The 24,705-nt window shown below is 37.6% G+C and overlaps 1 protein-coding gene and 1 long non-coding RNA gene across 3 annotated transcripts; one reads left to right on the top strand and one right to left on the bottom strand.

The window, feature by feature from the left end:
• Window positions 1-1,711: 1,711 nt before the first annotated feature.
• LOC307139457 lies at window positions 1,712-4,135 on the bottom strand. 2 transcript variants are annotated; one of them, XR_013818134.1, is made up of 3 exons: window positions 4,106-4,135; window positions 3,867-4,030; window positions 1,712-3,682 (listed from the first exon to the last, which is right to left on the bottom strand). It is a non-coding gene; the product is annotated as an uncharacterized lncRNA (long non-coding RNA). The 2 variants fall into 2 exon arrangements; XR_013818135.1 differs by having other exon boundaries at window positions 1,716-3,445; window positions 4,106-4,129.
• Window positions 4,136-5,226: 1,091 nt separating this feature from the next.
• On the top strand, window positions 5,227-12,925 carry LOC307140163 (nuclear factor 7, ovary-like). Its single transcript, XM_079839423.1, has 6 exons — window positions 5,227-5,844; window positions 7,364-7,459; window positions 7,574-7,804; window positions 7,915-7,937; window positions 8,020-8,138; window positions 11,905-12,925. The coding sequence occupies exons 1-6, from the start codon at window positions 5,449-5,451 to the stop codon at window positions 12,444-12,446; spliced, it is 1,407 nt and encodes a 468-aa protein (XP_079695549.1). The 5' UTR covers window positions 5,227-5,448; the 3' UTR covers window positions 12,447-12,925.
• Window positions 12,926-24,705: the final 11,780 nt, after the last annotated feature.

Here is a 24,705-nt window from a genome sequence, read left to right as displayed (position 1 = left end):
CGACCAAGTCTATACTTCAAATATTTTTTTCCAAAGATGTTTAGTGTCATTTTAGGCAGTTTTTATCACGCTGATGTTAGTTCAAGTGTTTGTTCTTTAAATAGGTTTGGTTTTAGTTGAGATTGACAGCTTCTCTGAGCAAAGTACTCACGCCAACAGACTATTCTTGGGAGGAGACTGGAGCTTTAACTTTAATTCCTAAATTTCCAGAAGTGTTTATTTCACACACCAACATAATGTGTTGTTCTGCAGTAAACTGTATACTAACCGATTCTGCGGGAGTGTGGGCGAGGCCTTGATAGCGCGGCTCCATTTCACGCTCACTACTGCACAGACTCGAGACTCAATATGTCAGCGCCATGTTGGGACATGGGCGGAAAATTGAAGACAAATGCAAAGGTATAGTAAATTGTATGGTATCAATAGCCAAGTATGAATGAGGAGCAAGCAAGAGTTAATTGTTGCATGTATATCAAGCATGAATACGCTCTAGTGTAGACTGTGGATGTGCAGTGTATGGGACTGGATCTAAATCAGAGCTGAAGAAATTGGAAAATATTCAATCTAGAGCACTCAGAATCTGCTGTGGAGCAATAAGACCAAACCCTTTAGATGCCATCAGGGTTGAAATGGGGGAGATGCCATTGAGAAGAGCAGAGAAAAAAAGCCTATGATGTATTGGGTTAATTTAATGAAAGGACTCATCATACACGCACATTTTTAAAAGATTGCTGGAAATATAAAACAGAATGGAGGAAATAGTTTTGGATGGAAATTAGGGCTGTCAAAAGATTAATCGCAATTAATCGCATCCAAAATAAAAGTTTGTGTTTACATAATATATGTGTGTGTACTCTGTTAATTATTATATATATAAATAAACACACAAGCATGTATATATTTAAGAAAAAAGTATTATTTTTATATATAAAACATTTATATTTATATATATTATAGATTATATAAATGTATATACAGTATATACATGCAAATATTTCTTAAATATATACATGAATGTGTGTGTATTTATATATAAATAATAATTAACAGAGTACACACACATATATTATGTAAACACAAACTTTTATTTTGGATGCGATTAATCGCGATTAATCTTTTGACAGCCCTAATTATTTTTAAATTTAATTATTTCATTTGATATAACAATTTAGTCTTCTCTTTTTTAGAACACCAAATAGATGGATACACATTATTGGCACTGAACGACAGGATGGTGGAGCAACTGGTGCCAATAATAAAACAAAGAATTAAATTCAATCGAATGATGGACAACCTGAATATCATCAAGAATATGGACAAGAATCATGAGTATGTCAATTTAATTAAAGTCTAAAATGTTTCTGTTTTTCTCAACTTGAGTTCAGCATCAGTCCAATTGAACATATTTGAAAAATATTAAGAAAAATAGATAACCGTGATGATAATGATTATTTTGTCCTGTAGCTTAATGCTCACTTCAGGTGGAAATGGGCCATCATCTAATATAGATCATGAGACAAATGCAGGACAAAAAACTTGGCCCACAATTTTCAAATTACCAGATTTCCCTGTTTTGCTAAAACAAAAAATGGAAAACAACATGGCTGAATTGCACCAGCCAACATCCCGTTCTAAATGGAGGTCACAGATTGTGCAGGTGCTGTTTGACTATATACGCACCATAACTTGGTAAGTCACACACACACACACTAATAGAAAACATAACAATTTTAATAGACATCTGTGTAAATATTAGTTACATCTGCTATTGAATGTCCACAATGACACTGCATTTACTAACAGCAAATGTATCATTTCTAAGGTATCCTACACAGCAGCAGTATAAAGAAGTGTGTACTGCACTCATTAAGATAAAAACAGGCATTGGATATGTAAGATTGTTTTTGTATTATTCTTTTTTAGAATTGTATCACTGCCCTAAGTTTGTGCTTAGGTCCTTTCCAAAACCACCATTCACTTATGGGTAAAAGCTACAGTGAAAGTGAATGATAACAAGAGAATGATTAAATGATGTCAGAAGTTTCATTTGTGTGTAAACTTTCCCTTATACCAACACTACTATTAAAGGAACATTTCACCAAAAAAAATAATTCTGCCATCATTTACTCACCCTCAAGTTGTTCCAAACTTGTATGAATTTATTTTTACTTTGCTGAACACAAATTATAGATTTTGAAGAAAGTCGGTAACCAAACAGTTGATGGACCCCTTTGCTTCCATAGTATTTTTTTCTCTATTATGCAAGTAAGTGGGGTACATCGACTGTTTAGTTCCCCATATTCTTCAAAATATCTTTGCCTGTGTTCAAAGGAACAAAGAAATGTTTGGAACAACTTGGGGATGAGTAAATGATAACTGGATTTTAATTTTTGGGTGAACTATCCCTTTAAATTGTTTGTGCTTGTTTGCAGGAATCCTGGCATGGAATGTTGAGAAACAAATTCAAGAAGGAACGGAAACCTCTTGTAGATCTGAATGTAATTAATGTGCCAGAACAATACATCAGAAAAGGCAAAAAAAGAAGCCTGGATGAAAATGAAAATTATACTGCTTCAATTGCTGATGTAATGATTAATACACTTGCATTTAAAATGTTCTGCATAGCACATCATTCCAGTTTTTATATTTGTCTGAGAGTGCTGCTCTTTCGGTCACTGTTGACTATAAACTATTACAAATAGTGTTGTTTCCATTACTCAGATGACTGCAGAGGATGCATTTAGAATAAGAAAGCACATTAGCAAGATGAAGACAGAATGTGAGAAAAAGAAACCTAACAACAGGATAAAATGAAGAGAACCGAGAGGGAGAGAGATGTTCACATAAAAGAGAGATCCACTCAGGAAGTACTGATTGAGTACCCTGCCTTGTGCTTACCGGCAATTGTAAGATTGACATATCTTATTTAAATAAAAAACAATAATGTGCTTTAAAATGTATATGTAACCGATGGCAAGAAATGATCACACTTGGTCCGACTACGCCACCGGGGCTTTAATACCCACGGACATAACTAAACAGCAACACAAGTTCTCTCTCGCTAATAAATGAAGAACATAGACGTGACCCTCAAGTACAACACTTTTATTAACAATTAGTACTAAAATTTATGAATAGGCAGAATATTCAAATCGCAAGTTGAGATGTCTAGTCGTTAAATAAAATATTAAAATCAGGACCCTCAATCTGCATATATGGTCAACCAAGCCTGCGGGAAGAATAGAGGAGAAGTCACTAGGCCAAAGACCCACAGTTTAAACAGCACTCACCACACGTGTACACAAACCAACACATTTAAAAAAAAAGGTGTAGTGAATACTGCAAATACTTTACACGCTCAATACCCATGCAGTGTTTGTAAACCTCATGCAGTGGAGAAAAGACCCAGAAGACCCCAAGAGGAAACTCCCACACAGGCTGGTTCCTAAAAAATAGAAAGATGGGTTAAATTCCCCTTTGGCACATACAAATAGACCCTTAGCGGTTGGTACAAACAAAACTTAAGTAACAAAACAAATAATAACAAAAATAAATAATTTCAAAACACACAATTCATAATAATCAACTTAAAACTTATGGAAAACAAGTAAATAAGGCATAAGCAAAACAGCAGGGCCTAGACATCAAAGGTCCATATGTATAGAACTCCACAAATTAAGATCTGTCAACAGAAAACAAAAACATAACTTATTCTTCAACAAAATAAATAAAATAAACAATACATCAACACATAGAACACCAGTCATGGCACAAATCTAGCAGCGTCATGCCCACTCAACACAATCCTCTAAATCACTCAATTACACAAGAATTATAATAAACCTAATCATCTAATACAGACATACCTCTGCCGTAATCCAAGAGTGAACAAGAAATGTGGCGCAATAGCTCAAACTAACGACGCAGCGTGATACGGTTTGTTGATGACACTGCAAACACGGCATGCCCGACTTGCATGCGATCATATAACACCCACGCGCTCACAGTCTTGCGTCGGGAGGGGATCTCTCTACAATATAAGATAGATCATAAAAACAACATCCTTATGCAAACTCCTATAACACCTAAAATGCAGTGCTCCTACCTCGCTATGGCGCTTCAGGGTCACAACACCGGAAGGGGACGGGAAGGAATCAAACGTCAGGCAGTCGCGCCACCTGCTGGCCTTCGCGGCATTTGTAGGACAAAATAAACATATGCCCCACCCCGTACACCATCCTAATCATCCACTTGGTTACATATATCAAGCGACATATAAATATCTATGGCAATGTAATTTAAAAAAAAAACTATTTTTTCAAATCAGATTTTTTCATGCATTCAACATATAATTCGTACCAATTTTTTTGTGCACAGCGACTGTAGGAGTATTATTGGGTTAATTTACTGCATGATTCAATCAGGCTTCAGTATTTAGGAGAAAACCGAGTTCAATTTCTTTTTAAATTTAAAGGAAAAATGTGTGCATTCAAAAGGTCCTTAAACTATTATTATTGCAGATGTCTTTCACGTTGATTAGTACGTTCCCTATCAATACGGTTCACTCATATTGAGCAGTAAAAGATGGTATGGGAACGCAATCCAATAGCGCCGTGCTATGATCACAGAACACCGATCGTTCTATGGCCCTGGCATTCGAGGATAAGGGCCCTGAAGGCAGCAAGTCTAAACAGAGGAAGGGCATTCGTCCAAGACTAAGGGGCTCAGACCACGAGGTCAGAGTCTTGAGGGAGGACGTTTTGACCGGTTGAGCTCGAGTAGAGGTCAAGGCCCAGCTAAGTAGACCCGTGCTGGCAGAGCAGGAAAGTCCAAGTTGTAAAATCTGGTGAGGACCAGCCGGCCACCGCAGAGATGTCGGCAATGGATATTGCACCAGAAGTGTTGCAACCCCCCCCCCCCCCTTTTTTTTTAAGCACAAATAAAATTAAGATAAAACTTTACATCTAGTCTATCTTCAGGGGCCAGCAGCATAAACATTTTGTTAAGACAGTGTCTTATAGTAATCACTTCCAGTTAATCATGGGACAGTCAGTCTTAATTTTTTGTATCAAGGACAATATTCTTATATAACCGACTTAAAAAAAGTTATGAACAGTCATAAAGAAAAAAAAAAAAGACTAACTTGTAAGACTAGTTTTAACGGTTTATGCAACCGACCCCAGAAGCTCCAAAAGGTCTTCAGAAGCTCCACCCTCTTACAAAACCAGGAAATGACTAGTCATTATTTCTAACTTTCATTTTTACTGAAAGCTAAAACAAGTCTGTGTTGAGAAGAACAGAGGACACTTTACATTAGCATTTTTGTGTAGGCCTTTGTCTGAATTAACCGAGATTAGATTTTGATTGTAATGGTTATTTACTTTTCAAACCAAAGATCAGAAAGTGAAACTAAACTGTAGATCATTGGATCTTTTACAAGACAAGGAAATGGATTCAAAATCTGCAGAAGAGCTTTCTTGTCCTGTTTGCTGTGAAATCTTCAAGGTTCCTGTTATTCTGTCCTGTAGTCACAGTTTTTGTAAAGAGTGTCTACAACAGTTCTGGAAAACTAAGGAAACTCAGGAGTGTCCCGTCTGCAGGAGAAGATCCTCAAAAGGTGAACCTCTAGTTAATCTTGCGTTAAAAAACTTGTGTGATTCATTGATAAAGGAGGCAAATGAGAGGCGTTCATCAGAGTCTGAGGAGATGTGCAGTTTACACAGTGAGAAACTCAAACTCTTCTGTCTGGAGGACAAACAGCCTGTGTGTTTAGTGTGCAGAGACTCAGAGAAACACACCAAACACACATTCAGACCCATCAGTGAAGTGCTTCCATCTTACAAGGTAAGACAAATGTCTCTCATTTCATGTGCTGCATACAGTTGTAGCGAATTAGCTCTGAGGGGAAATATTATAGCACGCATAGTGGTGGCAGAAAAATAGCGGAAATGGACGAAATCTACAGAATGAGAGAACATTTTTTTGCTGTGCCTTTGGATGTCAGAATCGGAATGCAAAAAAAAAATAGTCTTAATTTTTATAAATGTTGAAGACACCCTTTGAAGCTAAACGCAGATGTTTAATTATGATCTAAACAGTAAGTCTACATCACACTCACATATGCAGTTCATGCAGCATTAAATAATATTTAAACATTTTTGAACATCTTTAACATTTTGCATAAACATAGCCTTTAAAAAAATGTTATCGCTCAATTACTAACTTTTTTTCTTGCATTTACCGTCTCTCAGTTCTGACTTTAGGCTATACCTCACAATTCTGAGGGGAAAAGACAGAATCATGAGTCCAATTCTGTTTTTCCTTATTAGAATTGTGAGATATAACCTCGGATTTGTGAGAAAAAAAGGCATTGCTGTTTGCAAACACACAAAAAAGAGTGTCAATCAGGGAATTATATGTCTCTGGCCACTGGAGGCTTGGCCATTTAGTTTCATTGTTTAACCATTGACAAGCTGCTATGGCAAACGGATCTGTAAGATGTATCCCACTCACTAACGTCAATTTCGTTGAATAACAGTGCTTATCGCTGGGTGACAAGCTGTTGTAATATGCGGAGAACATTTTGAAAATAACATCTAATCTATATAAACTATAATCTTACTATTAAATCTAACTATATTGTATACCGTATCCATGTAATTCTCTAGCCAAGGTGATCAAGTTTTCTGAAACCATGATGCGAATGTTTACAAACCTATAATTAGCCAATAGAAACAGTAATAAATCAGTATTTATTTTTTATCAGACTAAATCTCCATGACTTACTACTGATATACAATCTTGTACTAAACTTCTAAACCTTTCTGATGTTCAAATCTTCTTGAATGTAACAGCATTGGCACAAAAAACAATAGAAATGTCATGAGTTATAAATATTTTTGCATGAATAATATGTGATTTATTACAAGACACTCTAAAAATGTATTTATAATATCATTCAGCTTTCTGTATTTGTATTTGCACAACCACAAATTTACAACTGCATCGATATAATAATTAAGAATCCGCCTTTGCAAAAAATCTGTTGGTTGAAAACATGATTTCTTGATGTTCGATCTCGATGACCTTTCCAAATTAAATAATTAAAAAATATATGTCCTGCAATTTTCAGGCACAAATGCTTCCTGAGAATGACCCATTCAACATATAAATAATATAACAATAAAAACATCCAGACACACACACACACACACACACACACACACACACGCACGCACACACACACACACACACACACACACACACACACACACACACACACACACACACACACACACACACACACACACACACAATGTTTAAACCTTTGATAAGTTTCACAGATTTTCATCTTAACCTGTAGGAGGAATTTAACACAGCGCTGACGTCCTTACAAAACAAGCTCAAACATGGAGAAGAAATGAAAGGAGAGTGTGATAAAACAATCCAACACATCGAGGTGAGGATGTGTAAAGAGTTAAACACTCAACATTCACACACACAGTTTATTATTGACATTAGTGGAGTGTGTGTTCACACAGAGCTGACTGAAGTGAATGTGATGTGATTTCAGTCTCAAGCTGAGCACACAGAGCGTCAGATTAAAGAAGAGTTTGAGAAGCTTCATCAGTTTCTCAGAGACGAAGAAGAAGCTACAATCACTGCACTGAGGGAGGAAGAGGAGCAGAAGAAGCAGATGATGAAGGAGAAGCTGGAGGAGATGAACACACACATCTCAGCTCTTTCACACACAATCAGAGACATGGAGGAGATGATGAAAGCCAATGACGTCTCGTTTCTAAAGGTGACCAATCAATCTGGCTTCATTCTTTGAGCATAAAACAACTTGAGACTCACTGACAATGAGAGTGTTTGATAAGATATTAACATGTTTTCAAACTCTATATTTTCCAGAACTTTAGCGTCTCAATGGAAAGGTGAGTGAGCTGCTCGTATCTCTTCTCTCAGTGGATCTGAACTCAAATTCACTGCAGTTCTGACTCCTGAATGTTCCTCCAGAGTCCAGATCTCACAGCCGGATCCACGGATGAGTTCTGGAGCTTTGATTGATGTGTCCCGTTACCTGGGTAACCTGCCGTTCAGAGTCTGGAAGAAGATGCTGGAAACTGTCCAACACAGTGAGTCTCAGCAGATCTGACACCAGCGCAAAAGATCCTTCAGATAGAAACACACACAACATTAACATCTGAGAGAAATATATTTAATAATCACTTGAATTTCTGAGTGAATCTGAACTGTATTTCAGAAGATCATCAGATCATACAGTGAACTCATAATGACTACAGAAGTCTGTTCCTCATGGTCTCTGCTTATGTATTAGGATACAATAGTGTTTATTAAGCTTGGAAGAGCCAACTTACTGAAATCTGATTAAACTTAATATCATTATTATTTTTCTTAGTCTAAATTTGTGACTCTAATGGTGCGCTCACACCAGACACAAATTATTTACATGTTAAGTCGCAAATAGACATTCTGCGGCGCGATTCACGCGAATGACACGGCGCAAATTGAGCGTTTGACGCGTGAATGGCCCGAATCGCCCGAGTTGAAAAATCTGAACTTTGGCGGATATTCACGCCGCGTTAACTAATCAGGAGCTTGCTCTACTAGTGACAACAATGAGGAGAAAATCTGTATATTAATATCTGCTTCAGACAATATGATTATCACTGTGATAACATTAAATGACATGAAACACAACCCAGTCTCTTTTTGTTAAAGGAACACGCCAACTTTTTGGGACTTTGGCTTATTCACTGTATCCCCCAGAGTTAGATAAGTCCATACACACCATTCTCATCTCCGTGCATCCCATAACTCTGTCTGACGCACCCACCGTTAGCCTAGCTTAGCACAAAGACTGGAGGTATATGGCTCCAGCTAGCCTACTGCTCAATAAGAGACAAAATAACACCAACATTTTCCTATTTACATGTTGTGATGTGTATAGTCACAGCGTGTACAAATAACAAGGTTACATGAGACACAGAAATATATTATAAACGTATACACACTGGGGACTATATTCTCAGAAGGCGCAGCACTGCTCTACTTCTGCGGAGGGCGGAGTGATTTGCTCGCAGGACCGGAGAAGCTCCGCTGTTACATCTGTCAACAAAACCAACGTGACTAGGAAGATAGTAGCGAACGTGACTGTTGATCATGGCTGACTTTGAGGAATTGTCAGAGGATTTTTACTTTGCATCAAACCAACTCCAGAACCATATCGCTTTGAGCCAGAATACACAGACAAGGAGTTACAAACTTTAGAAGCTGATAGACAAGACGCCGAATTACCTCTATCACTGCTCATTTGTTACTGTGACAGTCAGAGCGCGTTCGTGACAACACAATACTAACATTACAGGGGATACATGATAGTACATATCATGTACTGCAGGAGATGATGCTGTAACTCAGTATTTCCCAAACCTGTTCCTGGAGACACACCAACATGTGTGAACTCTTCCTAATCAAACTCACTGATGCATCTCATCAGCTCTTTAGTAAACGCTTCAAAGCTGTGATCAAAATCATGAACTTGTAAGGATGGGTTTGGGTTAGGATTGGTTTTTCTGCTAAGACAAAAGCTGAGATCCAACCCCCTGCAATAGCACAATAAAACTCACTAATCTGGAGAGAAGATCTCACAGAAAGACTGTGGGACATCATCAGCCTGCCCAAACCTTCTCCCCTCTCCCTCGCCCGACTCCCTGCCCCCTGATTCAAGACACGGAAGGTGTAAAACCACAGATGATGTATCTTGTGAATCTATTGTTTTTCCCTTTTATGTTTGGTATCTTTTTAAAGGTCTCAGTGCGATTGGTAAAATGATCTTAACTTCACTGCAGTCACTGGTAGGATGAGAAAGATTGAAATTTATGTTAAAACTAAATGTTAATGTTAATTTAAATGTTAATCTTGATTTATCTTGTATCATTCTGAAATCATTATTCTAGTATAGATCGATGTGGAGTCCTTTATTTCCGCAAATCTCTGTCAGGATCATACCGAGGACCCAATGGATGGAGCATGAGGCACACCATTAGGGCCGATCCGATTTCTGACTGTCACTGTATTAGCAGTTGCAGCTAATCCTAAAAATGACATGTGCCATGTACAAGCATGGGCAGGGCCGTCGCTAGTGGGGTGAAAGATGGTGACAATTATAGGGGCCCCCACTGCCCAGGGGCCCTACTAAATTCAGCAGTTATGCTATATATTCCTCTACTCTTATGAATCATTACAATATATACATTTGTATGCCTGATTGTTCAATGAAAACCACAAAACATGCAATTTAGTTAAACAAGTTTTCCGAAACTCCTCTCACCCCCCCTCCCTAAAAATGGTTTAGTCTGATGGTTATTAATTATTTCAGCTTAATCAGCGGAAAACAGCAGAGAGTCCCAATAAAACCGCAAGTCCCACCCCAGCTAGTAAACAGAAAAAACAATCACAGTTGAGGCTGCTCCGAGAACAGTTGAAGTTAGAAGCAAACTTACAGTGGAAGTGAAACTGACTGAAAATGTCAGAAAAAAAAATCTGTGTATCAGTAACGTCATGAAAAGGAAAGGGAGGCCAGGAAAATTGGAAAAGTCTATCAAAACGTTCTTTAACAAGACAAGTCGGTGTGATGGGATGCCGTGCCCCGATATTTTCACTGCCCGATTTACTCTGCGGGAATCTGTGCGCACCGCTCGAATGATTACATGCTCAAAGTCCTCGTCTTCGGCTCAGACCTTCAGACTGTTCTGGCTTGAGTTGCTATATCTTTTCTAACTGATCGGACTTACGCTTTTCCTAAAAATGCTGATTAAAACTTGGAAAAACTCCCATAGACTTTCATTGACGGAATGTTCAGATTTTCAAACTGTCCAACTGTCAAAAATTCAAATCTAAACACTGAAGCCCAGACTCACTCAAACTGACATTCTATGAACTAAACCATAGAGACTCATTAATCTATCTATCTATCTATCTATCTATCTATCTATCTATCTATCTATCTATCTATCTATCTATCTATCTATCTATCTATCTATCTATCTATCTATCTATCTATCTATCTATCTATCATAGCAACCACCCAAAACACCATAGCAACCACCCAGAATACCCTAGCAACCAGAGAACATCCTAGCAACTGCGTAGCAACCACTCAGAACACCATAGCTACCACACCAAGTGTACCCTAGCAACCACATAACAAGACCGTAGCAACCACTCAGAGTACCCTGGCAACCACATAGCAACACCCTAGCAACCACCCTGAGTACCCTAGCAACCACATAGCAAGTCCTTAGCAACCACTTAAGTACCCTAGCAAACACATAGCAAGACCCTAGCAACCACACAGAGTACCCTAGCAACCACATAGCAACCGCCCTAGCAAACACCTGAGTACCCTAGCAACCACATAGCAAGACCTTCCCAACCACCCCGAGTACCCTAGCAACCGCACAGCAACCACCTGAGTACCCTAGCAACCGCACAGCAACCACCTGAGTACCATAGCAACCGCACAGCAACCACCTGAGTACCCTAGCAACCGCATAGCAGGTCTACTAACTAAAACTCAAACTATTTCAAACTTTAAACTTTTCCAACTATTTCAAACTATTTCAAATTTTTCAAACTATTTCAAACTTTTTCAAACTTTCTGGTCCGGCTTTTTCAAGCCAATTTAAAGTTTGTCTCGATGAACTTTCTAATCTAGTTGAATACTGATATTAAACCTGAAGCCTCAATCCATTCTGACAGAAACTGAGAGACCATTGTTATGATTTATGATTCTTTTCATCAAAGTCTTTATATGTGTTTTACATTTACATTTCTGATCATATTTCCTCCTGTAATCTGATGTTCTTCTCTTTGCAGCTCCGTTGACTCTAGATCCAAACACAGCAGCTCCTCGTCTCACACTCTCGTCTGATCTGACCAGTGTGTCGTACAGTGATGAAGATAAAACACTTCCTGATAATCCAGAGAGGTTTGACTTTTATTTATGTGTCCTGGGATCTGAGGGCTTTAACTCAGGAACACACTGCTGGGATGTGGAGGTTGGTGACAGTACAATCTGGATTCTTGGAATAACCACAGCATCAAACCAAAGGAAGGGAGCGGTTTTCTTCAACTCTAATGTCTGGCGTGTGCGGTACATAAACAGCAAATACGGCTCACAATCCCCAGATCAACCCTTCACTGTCTTTCCTGTTAAAGTGAAGCTTCAGCGTGTGAGAGTTCAGCTGGACTATGACAGAGGAACAGTGTCATTCTCTGATCCTGTCACTAACACACATTTACTCACATTCAGGACGTCCTTCACAGAGACTGTGTTTCCATTCTTATATAATCGCTGCACAACTCCTCTGAGGATCTTACCAGTTAAACTGATCATTACAGCAGAAAATCACAGTTAAATCTGATTCTGCTTCCAGATTAATTCAGTTTTACAAGTTAGAGCAAGTTTCTCTAGTTTCTTCTAGAGAAATGTACATAATATACATAGTTTTGCAAATTATGCTTCAATAATAAGCATCTCATTCGTCAATCACGCTTACATTTAAAATGTATCCAGTAAATCTATAAATAAAGTGGACTTGACTTAAAGTCTCAATGAAAAGGAAATAGTGACAGATCTTTTCTTATGTGTTGTGTTCAAGTGTAACAGATTATCAAAAAAGAAAAATTGTGGGGCAAAAAATGAATATGTACATGATGAATCATTCACAGTAAGATCTATGCTTTTACAAGACTGTGAATTTCATTTAAATTTTCACTTTAATGTTTTTATTTTTATATGTATTGGTCACAATAATCTTGTGTTTAATTTGACAGAAATAAAAGTAATTTTCAGTAGTTAAGTAACTTGTGAGAAAATATATCAACACCAGAAGAGAAACTGTGATCATTTGATTTTCTCCACAATGTGTGTGTTTGTGTGTGTGTGTGTGTGTGTGTGTGTGTCTCCCTCTGCTGGACAGGCTCATGTACTGCAGGAGATGATGCTGTAACTCAGTATTTCCCAAACCTGTTCCTGGAGACACACCAACATGTGTGAACTCTTCCTAATCAAACTCACTGATGCATCTCATCAGCTCTTTAGTAAACGCTTTAAAGCTGTGATCAAAATCATGAACTTGTAAGGATGGGTTTGGGTTAGGATTGTTTTTTTCTGCTAAGACAAAAGCTGAGATCCAACCCCCTGCAATAGCACAATAAAACTCACTAATCTGGAGAGAAGATCTCACAGAAAGACTGTGGGACATCATCAGCCTGCCCAAACCTTCTCCCCTCTCCCTCGCCCGACTCCCTGCCCCCTGATTCAAGACACGGAAGCTGTAAAACCACAGATGATGTATCTTGTGAATCTATTGTTTTTCCCTTTTATGTTTGGTATCTTTTTAAAGGTCTCAGTGCGATTGGTAAAATGATCTTAACTTCACTGCAGTCACTCACTGTTAGACATTTCTGTAATTTGCACAGTTATTTACTATATATCACCCAGTATAATACTGTAAATTCTCTTTACAGTAAATAACTGTAATTCCCGTTGCATCATGGGTATTTTCTATGACGTCAAACACCAAATACAGTGATTTCCTGTATTTAAAAAAAATAAAGTATAATACTGTATTTACCACAACGGCCTCTTTGGCACAATTGGGATCGACAGGATTTGCTTTAGATTTAAATTAGGAACCATCAGTGCAGCGTTGAAAGTTTCACCCGAGGAGAGAGCTCACGCGGTTCCAGAGAACATATGAGCTGTGTCCGGACACCCTGCGAAGATTTTTTCATCCCCCGTGAGAACGGCAAACAAGCAAGGTAAGTGTGATTTGTACTAGCCGCGGTTGTCTGCACCCCAATTTTTGCTTGTCAGCATTGGTGCTAAAAACTGAGGTAAACCTAACGTTTTATTAAAAAAAAAAAGTAACTTAGTTTATTGAATTAGATTAGGAACCCGTGCAGCGTTGTAAGTTTTGCCCGAGGAGAGAGCTCACAGTCCGGACCATAGACATAATAAATACATAGACGCCCTATTGGCCTCTGGACCGCACGTCAACGACGCCGCCATATTGCGGAGGGCAACTTTCCAATAACTCTAATAACTGGAATTGAGAAAAATGCCTGCTTCGTGTGCTGCTCGGGGCTGTACAAATCACCGCACAATTGGAAACATTTCTCGGGGAATTACCTTTCACAAGTAAGACTGAACATTTGTTTCTGGTTGTATTTGGTCGTTATATTATTATATAATTAGTAATAGTGACGTTAGTTGGCCACCAGAGTCAGTCAGACTAAAATAGCTAGCGATGTCGCTACTTAGCTGTGAAAGTTGAGACATGAGTTGACATGATTTATATTATAGTTTTAGCTTGTATTATATTTTGACTTGTTAACGTTAGTTAACTTAAGTTAAGTTAGTTGGCTAGCTAACTTTTATCACACATTGAAGGTTTCCCTGGGAAGTTGATGATTCTGAACAACTACGATTTCAGCGCTCGAATTCGAGCATCAGGTACGGATTTCAGAAATTATATCAAATTATATCAAAATATAATCTGAAAAGAGGCAATATCTGTATTAAAGGAAGAGCTGCATGATTAATTGTAAAAGAGAATATTAATTCAAACACCTACATCATCTTATTCTTAAATTACAATTATTCAGCTATTTCTATTAAAACCTTTGACAAGTAGGATTACAGCAAAAAATCGTGATTCATCCAGAATTGTGCAGTTCTAGTTCACCCAAATATGAAACTCTGCTGGCCAAGATATGATTATATATATATATATATATATATATATATATATATATATATATATATATATATATATATATATATAATGTATATGTATGTTTATATGATATACATATTGGATGGCCTTACGGTGAATACATTATCAGCTAATTTACATTTTTGTGTGAACTATTCCTTAAGTAAGTGTATGTTTGTGTGTGTGTGGTTTTTAGGGAGATGGAATAAACATCCAACTGCAGGCCAGTTCCAGGGCATTTTCCGGTGTCTCATGGTCTGGTGCGGTGTCTCCTCAAGCACTTCAGGGAATGTGGAACCACAGGATGAGACCCTGTCGTTATCAGGGGTCTGTTCTTCGTACGTCGCTAACTCAGTTAGCTGGACTTGATTGTTGATGATTTGGCATGATCTTGGATTGTTTGGTTCTTCGAAGCTCATCCTGGACTTGCTATCATAGCAACAGGTCCGTAAACTCAAACCTGCTCTGGAGCGGCTCATTTCATGTAAACAGGATTAGATTGCATCTAGAGGTGATACTTAAAATCTGTCCCAGCCACTGCTACTTTATTACAAGAGTTCATTACTGAACCTGGGGCAATAATAATTTTAAATAATAATAATATAAAAATAATATTATAATACTATAATGTTGTGTATAGTACTATACATACAGCCACTTGATTGAGAGATTTATTTGTGATGGAATATATTATCATTTTATCAGAGGTTTACACACGTACAGTTAAAAGCCGGGTGGCTTTTTTAATGATATGATGTCATTACGTTGCTGTCTTGCCACCAGCCAATCGCTGCATTGCTGATCGTGGTTTTGAGTATCTGCCCTCTTCAGGGAACACAAGAACGTGCAGTAATGTCAGATAACTTAATCCAGATATTTTAATCCAATCCGCAAATTTGTTTGAAGAACCAAATTATCCAGAGATCAGTGATCACGATTAAAAGATCTGGGATCTGTCAAATCATCTCAGATGTGTTAAGCGAGGTACGAAGAACGGACCCCAGCTGTTGAAATGTTATCTCTAGCAGGAGAAGATTCTGAGGAGCTTCCATCCCCTTTTGTAAACGTTTCTGCATTTGTGTGTGACCACAGCTTCCTGCCAACCTGCTTTGGTAGCCTTGTGGACAATGCCCTGGTGTACATTTCAGGTTTTGTGTTTTTCTGTGATGTGTACCATGCTAGCTTTTCAAGGGTTTTAGCTCTAACCCCTGGTGACCCTACAAAGGATGACTGATTATAGATGATTGATGGTTAATATATAGCCTTTTGTTATTGTTGTTGTTATTATTATTATACCAATACTATTATTGTACTTACCAGTCACTATTTAATTTACTATTTTTATTATTGTCTATATTATTCTGCAATTTATATTACATTGTATTTGCTATTATTATTATTATTATTATCATTATTATATTATACCACTTGCGATTATCAATCTATTATAGTTATGATGGTAAATTATTGTACTATTCACTAGTGACTATTTAACTATGTTTTATTATTGTCTCTATTCTGTAATTGATATTTAATATTCTATTGCTATTATTATAGTAGGCCTATTATACAAACTATGCTATTATCAATATATTATAGTATTGTATTTTGATATTATATAATTATACTATTCATTATTTTATTTGCCGTATATTTGCTATTTTTTTATTGACTATACACTATTTACTATTACTTCTCATTTTATCATGTATTTACTATTTGCATTGCAGTGTAGTTGTACCATATCATATGTATAAAGGATCCATGAGTTATCTTTGTTATTGTATATCTGTAAATATCTATCATTTTAGTGCTATAAAAAAAAACAGAAAGCAGCCTGCCAGTGTGATTTGTATTTGCCAATGTTTCATTTTCTCAATGACGGTCAATTCTAAGCACAAGAAAAGCAAAAATCGGTTAAATACAGAAAATGCTTTTTCCACAATAAGAAAACTTTTTCATTCAATGTGAAAATTAAATTATATCTCAGTATGGGCGTCTTCATAATTCTTATTCAAGTATAACAATCCAAATGCATTACAAGCCTTTGACAATTCCTTATTAAAATTTTATAAGTCTAACTATCAAGATTTTAAGTAACTATAGAATATAACTTTTAGTATACCACGTACATCATAAATCGGTTGATAAATGTAAACGTTTTTGTTTTTATCCCGAAAAACCGCAGCTCACCCGTTTACTTGCATTTGTTTACAGTGCAGTCTTGCCCTCAGCAATATGGCGGACGCGTTGACGTATTGCAGCAACGTTCTAAAGCGGCCAATAGGGCGTCTATGTATTTATTATGTCTATGGTCCGGACAACATACTTTACAGAACGTTAGGTTATAATTTGCTTAAACTTTGCTGCTAAAAACTGAGGTAAACCTAACGTTTTATTTTAAACAATGAGTTCATTGAATTCATGGGCGTCGGAAGCAAAAAAAAATGTGGGTGGGTCTTCAGAATTTTTTTACTGGAGTAGATGCCAATTACATTAAAGGTCCCATGGCATGGCATTTTTCTATTATTTTATAGTGTTTCCTGAGGTGTACTTATATTGTTAGTATGATTTTTACATCATAAAATGTCATAATTTAGAAATAAAAGGCATTTTGTCTATACTGCTGTTTGCCCTGTGGCTGACTGCCCTGTTTCAAGAGGCGTGTCTGCTGTGAGACTTCAGTAAAAACGCCCACTGTTGTGATTGGCTGACATCTTTGCATTTGAAATGAGCGGAGGGGGCGTGGTTTAACGAGATCTACGACGCACAAGCTGCTGCCAGAGAGACGGATGGACCTGTGTTCACTTCTCATCAGTTCTCTCAGCATGTCTCAGTTCAGGGTGAACTGTTGTAGTTACTAGAATATACTTCAGGTTATTAGTTTATTTCTAGTCGGAGGGACTGTCACTCATGTCAGAAAGTTAGTAACTTTAGTAAATTATGGATCAGCGCTGACTAGAGACGCGAACCGTTTAGAACGATTCAGTCCGATTTGGTGAACTGGTTCGGTTCACTAAAAAGAACCAATTCAAACGAATGATTCGTTCGCGAACCGGACATCACGGAGACGGAGCGATTGCTAACAAAGTTATTTATAGTAACTACTGAGTTATGAGAGCGCTGTCAGTCAGCGCGAGTTTATTGTGTTTGTATCTGAGAGTTCTGAATAAACACGAGTCCCAGTCACGCCGAGTCCGTCTTCATCATTATTCTACCAACTTTGTAACACATGCAATGTACCATTACAGCGAGATGAACGAGTTAGTAAGTTTGATTAAAGCATTATTTCTAGATATGTTCCAATCATATGAAAAGATTGGAGTAACTTACACAGCGCAAACAAAGACACAACAGCAGTAATCGAATGTAATCCAGTTTATTGTGGGGAAAGCTGGCTAGCCTAGCCGGATACCCTCACGCTTACCCCCCTTCTGCTTAATCTCACGCTGCGTTTGGTGCCTCCGCTGTGGGCCAGATGCAGTACTGGGGGTCGGGGATGTTGAAGGCCGAGCTTCGGCGTGCGTGAGGTTTATCTCTAAAGATGTGGCTCTGCCGATGTTAAGCAGAAACTCCCGACTGTATGCACATTTAAGAACCGATAGACGCGACGAGGACGTACAAAAACACTGACTCACAAGATAGAAAACACGAAAACACCGTTCTGTCTGGAGAGAGAGAAGCCGCAGTGTGTTCACGAATAATAAATAATTAGCAACACATAAGAAATCACTGATCACAGATCAGAAGGAACTGAAAAAAGACTTCTGTTTTCATTTGTACATCCAAACACTGAGAAACTGCCAGCATTCACTCGTTCACAACCCTTGATCTCTCGAGCGTTTGCATGGGCGTGCCAGATTCTCTGGGCGGAGGAAAGGGAGGAAACCGTTCCTGCTTGGACGTCAAACCAGGAGACTTCAGGATTGGCTCGTCTCGCCTGTCATTTTCTCAAAGGCAGAGAAAGACAGCCAGAACTCGGGTTTACACCGATCAACATTTCTATCCACTTGGGGACAATATTCAGGCTAGGGGAACTCATATTAATGTTGAAATACCTCATAAAATGAAAATTTCATGCCATGGGACCTTTAAGTACAAATATACCGCTTTACTTGGTAAACGTATAGGTCGGAAAGACAAATTTACATAAATCAATCGCCATTTCATTGAGAGCGACAGTAGTGTAGAGGTAAGACGCACGGCATCTAGTTTTGACACAAATCGACCCGCGGTTCGAGTCCGGCTTTCGCCGAAATCAATCTTCTCCGTTTTCCCATCACATATCAAATCGGAAAGGCATTTATTTTCAATACAAATTAAGAAAATATTAGAAAAGTGGAAATAAAGCGTCTAATATGTGTTTAATAATAAGTGTTTATCGATTAGGGTTAGGTAAACAGACATGTGCTGAATGTTAGAGACGATAAAAGTGAGTGGGTCCAATATCATTGATCGTAAAAAGTGGGTGGGTCTTGTCCATACAATGGTTCCGACGCCCATTATTGAATTAGATAAGGAACCAGTGCAGCGAGCGTCGTAAGTTTTGCCCGAGGAGAGAGCTCACGGCCCGGACAACATACTTTACATAACGTTAGGTTATCATTTGCTTCAGCTTTGGTACTAAAACTGAGGTAACGTAAACCTAACGTTTTATTTTTAAAAAGACTTAACGTTAGTGAGTTTATTGAATTAACTTTACCAATACAATGAAGATTTTGTTTATCGAGCATATTAAGCGTACATTAGGACGACGTTAGTTAGTAAATTAACGTTGGCCACTAACGTTAGTTGCAAAAATAACGTCGTTAACAAGCAACGTTTACATTTGGATTGACATTATTTATTTTACATTTTAGATAAGAATACCAGGAGCCTGCCTGTGCTGTGCGACACTGGAACTCATACAACGGTAAGTAACGTTACCCCTCTTTGTTTCTCCACATATTCCTGTTAATTCAAAGTTGTTCTTGTATGTTTTAGTCGGGTCTGTTTAACTGAATCACAAAATTATTTAGTTTTTCCACCTTTTTTTAGCTGTAACTAGCCATGTACCATGTTTTTTCATAAATTATATTATACTAAAATAATCCAAAACTGTGTTTGTCCAGGACTGACAGAATATAATTTTATTTTCTGGAATTTAAGCAGTCCTGGACAATTTTTGGATGATTTTGGCAGATTAAATATAATTTATGAAAAAAAACATGGCAAAACTTTAGAATAATGTTGTTCAAGTGCAAACCTGAATACATTTCTGAACACAAAAGAAGATGAAGAATGTTGTAACCTAACAGATTGAGGCACGATTCACTTCTATAGTAATTTTTTCCTACTATGGAAGTGAATGGTGCCTCAAAATTGTCTGGTTACAAACATTCTTTAAAAGGTTTAGAACAACTGGGCGAGTAAATTACAGAATTTACTCTTTTTTTTTTTGGTGAACTATCCATTTAATGACAGACCATTATTCTAAAGTGTTACCAAAAACATTTAAAGCAAAGGCACTAAGGGTGATGAAATTTAAAATATCTTTATTCTCTTAATTTTCTCTTGCTTTAAGTTTTTTTTTCGTGAGGAAAAACCCAGAGGAGGGAACAAGATGCACCACCAAAACCGGAGTGAGTCGGAAGACCAGGGAAGTTGTTAACAGGAAGACAACTGTAATCAACAACAGAGTGTCATCCTTCCATCGCCACCTTATGGAGTTTGAATATAAAAACTTGGACAAGGTGAGACACTTTTTTAATAGGATATGTAATGTACACAGACACTTACGCTGCATTCACACAGGGCGTAATGCCGGTTAGAAATTTTGTCTGACTTGAGGAAGCGCCGACTCCACGTGACAGTGACGTATGGCATCAAAGCACCTCGAGAGCGATTCGAGAGCAGTCGGCTAATACAGCCGGTGCAGTTTCTCTAGAGCGACTGCACGGACTTTGATGATGACACAGCTGTTCCACGATTGGCCAGATTCTCCGCATGACAGCGATCATATGTGTTTCGTGTTTATTCTAAAACCTTCAGTTCCTCTAATGCGCACAAATCTGTTTTTTATAACTGTTAAACCTCTTTTCATGTAGTTGCGATGTTATAATGTCATGTTTATCAAAATAAAACAGATGAAAATGTAGACCCTACTTCATTGATAGTTTAGGCTTGTATGTTAACTTTATATACATGCTGTATTAAGCAGTGCATAAAGTATTACATGACAAAAAATGTCTCTGAAACATCTGTGTATTGACAAATATTGCATTTATTTCACTTCAGCTGATAAAGTGTGCAAACACAGTGCAAGCATCACTGCGGGAAGCAGAAAGTGTCTGACTTCACGTCTACGTTTGCAGCTCCTCCCCGCCTGCACGCGGCTACTCTCGCCGATTGGTTGCATCTGGCCACAGCTGATGTCCAACACACCTTTCAACTTCTGCCACTTGCAACGTGAGTGAAGCGACGCGACGCGACCCACAATTCAGTTCAGCAACGCATGACGTCACCCATTCAAAGTAAATGAGAAGCGTTAACGCCGGTGCCCCGTGTGAATGCAGCATTAAGTTTGAGGATACCTTACTAAAGCTAATGCAGTATACATGTAATCCATCCTGCAATAAAAGGTTACATTGTTGTTTTTGATTAAATAGTTTGTGAAATCATGTTGAGGTGATTCAGTAATATTACTTTTTTGGAGCATGTAGTTTGTGCTGCTGCTACTATTATGCACTGACAGTTTTCTTTAGTTTTTTACTCAATATCAATTTTGTTAAGCTAAATTACAGAGACACCTCTCTAATATGCAATCAGGTTCAGCATCACTACAAAGTACATTCTTCAAAATATTCATAACATTGAATCACCAGCTAAAACAAAAAAATTTCATTTCACATCTTCATGAAGGCATTGCAGGACTGAATTAGACTAGACAGCATACGTTAAGCTAGGTGTACCTCAAAGTGTTAACTTTTTATAAAATACTATTTTACCATTATGATGAATTGTAATGGGATTATTATTTTTTATTAAATTCCAACAGTGTAAAAAGTTTGTGTATACTCAAATTGTATGACTAACTTCATATCATTCTTATCTAGAGGGACTTCTTGCCATAATGGAGCAGAATCCTGGTTCCTGTTTGAAATCATCCAATGTGGAAGATGGCACAGATCGGTACAGACATGAAACTTGTGTTTGTGTTGTGTTGTGATAACTTGTTTCAGAATTAATTTGCTCTTTGCTTATATTTTATTCATGTATATGTGTATTTTGCACCAAAGTTACAGTATTCTTCAACCAACTATTTACAGTATTCTACCAACTATTTTCTGCAGAGTTTTTAAAATTGTAGCTCAAACAATAGTGTGTGGCGCTAGCAAGATCATGGGTTCAATTCCCAGGGAAAGCAAGAACTGACAAAATGTAAAATGTGTATCTCGAATGCAATGCAAGTCGCTTTGGATAAAAGCGTCTGCCAAATGCGTAAATGTAAATAAAATGTAAAATAAGTGATATTGAATGCACTCTGATCACTTTTATACATGATTTTCTGAAAATAAGATGTGATTCGAGGATGTTTTAAAGTGAACTTTTTCCACACATTTAAGTTAAAGCACTTAAATGTTTTAAATAAAGAATTTTATATTTCATAATAATTGTGTCTGTTTGGATTACTTCTGTAGGATAGATTAATGTAAGAATTAATGTAATTCAGTAAATATTAATGATTGAATAGGATTAGGATTAATGCACTGTTAACCAAGGTTTACAGTAACGGTACTGTATTACAAAATTACAGTAACATGTAGTTACTGTAAACTGAAATGCGGTTATTGTACTGTAAATCTCAAATACAGTAACTTACTGGCAACAGTGTTGCCAGTAAGTTACTGTAAAATCTCTTATAAATGTCTAACAGTGCTGGTAGGATGAGAAAGATTGAAATTTATGTTAAAACTAAATGTTAATGTTAATTTAAATGTTAATCTTGATTTATCTTGTATCATTCTGAAATCATTATTCTAGTATAGATCGATGTGGAGTCCTTTATTTCCGCAAATCTCTGTCAGGATCATACCGAGGACCCAATGGATGGAGCATGAGGCACACCATTAGGGGCGATCCGATTTCTGACTGTCACTGTATTAGCAGTTGCAGCTAATCCTAAAAATGACATGTGCCATGTACAAGCATGGGCAGGGCCGTCGCTAGTGGGGTGAAAGGTGGTGACAATTATAGGGGCCCCCACTGCCCAGGGGCCCTACTAAATTCAGTAGTTATGCTATATATTCCTCTACTCTTATGAATCATTACAATATATTCATTTGTATGCCTGATTGTTCAATGAAAACCACAAAACATGCAATTTAGTCAAATAAGTTTTCCAAAACTCCTCTCTCTCCCCTCCCTAAGAATGGTTTAGTCTGATGGTTATTAATTATTTCAGCTTAATCAGCGGAAAACAATAGAGAGACAATAAAAGTCCCACCCCAGCTAGTAAACAGAAAAAACAATCACAGTTGAGGCTGCTCCGAGAACAGTTGAAGTTAGAAGCAAACTTACAGTGGAAGTGAAACTGACTGAAAATGTCAGAAAAAAAAATCTGTGTATCAGTAACGTCTATCAAAACGTTCTTTAACAAGACAAGTCGGTGTGATGGGATGCTGTGCCCCGATATTTTCACAGCCCGATTTACTCTTCGGGAATCGGGAATGATTACACGTCCTCGTCATTTTTGCGCTATTATGTAGTTTTGTTGGTTTGTATAACATGCAGAAATATTTGCGTGTCACAAGCATTACAGACCTGCCGGCTGCTGATGTGATATATTTAACAATACTGTCAATACAACTCACTGCTATTGATGGATACATTTATTAGCTTTATTTAATAAAATAGCACATTATCTTCATCAGAAATTAAGACAGTGAGAAACTTCAGTGGTTTTATTCTACATTTGACTGCATACATTTTCATTTCTGAATATTTATCTCAGCTGTTAGACAGACTCACTGGAAAGACATTTTATAGGCCTGGTAGGCCTACTTTAAAAAAAGTTTATTTTATCATTTTTATCAATTTCTTGTCTTTTGTTGTTATTTTATTTGTATGTCTTGAATAATTGCTTGATGACTGTAAACAAAGTTATTAATCGCTTAATGGCATTTTTATATAATATATTATATACAACTTTGTATATAAAAATGTGATGGGAAAAGGGAGAAGATTGAGTTCGGCGAAAGCCGCGCTCGAACCGCAGGTCGATTTGTGTCAAAACTAGACACCGTGCATCTTACCCCTACACTACTGCCTCTTAAAGATATGGCGATTTCCGTAATTTTGTCTTTCCGAACTATACGTGGAGCAAGGACCCACTCACATTGTTTTTGCTTCCGATGCCAATGTGTCTAACAGTAATCATTCCTCACCGCTAGATGGCGCTGTTTGACACAGGTTTATTTAAACTTCCCCTCGAAAAACTTTATTTGTTATGCTTCATAGCGACAATCTCTTAGAGTGTGAACGGATAGGAGCAGGGAGTGTGGTTTATGGCGGCAAATTCAAATAATACCAAAAATACGAAGTCTAAGGCTGCGTTCGAAACCGCATACTCATATAGTAGGTACTCATTTTCAATAAGTACTTACTTAACGAGCTCTAAAAGAGTAGGTAATATATTGCCTGATTTCGTTAAGTATGAATGCGATCCGCACTTTATGCGCCATGTTGACGTTATCATGTGACCTACGACGTTATCTCAAGCGCAACGACTTGAAAGGAGTAGCATCTGCCTGCACAACTGGAGGCTGCATTTTCAGGAACACAGTCCTAGGACCGCATTTCTAGGACCCTAGATTTTTATTGACAACGCCACCTAGCGAATTAGAGGATAAGCAAA

This window comes from Gobio gobio (assembly GCF_949357685.1).
Source record: "Gobio gobio genome assembly, chromosome: 16".
NCBI classification, from domain to species: Eukaryota; Metazoa; Chordata; class Actinopteri; order Cypriniformes; family Gobionidae; genus Gobio; species Gobio gobio.
This window is presented reverse-complemented; position numbering and strand designations above follow the sequence as displayed.

Excerpts from the sequence above, each read along its gene's own strand:
- LOC307140163 (XM_079839423.1), top strand. The coding sequence starts at position 5,449 with ATGGATTCAAAATCTGCAGAAGAGCTTTCTTGTCCTGTTTGCTGTGAA. Across the intron at positions 7,938-8,019 it reads TTTAGCGTCTCAATGGAAAG|AGTCCAGATCTCACAGCCGG; the intron begins GTGAGTGAGCTG and ends ATGTTCCTCCAG. Across the intron at positions 8,139-11,904 it reads GCTGGAAACTGTCCAACACA|CTCCGTTGACTCTAGATCCA; the intron begins GTGAGTCTCAGC and ends TTCTCTTTGCAG.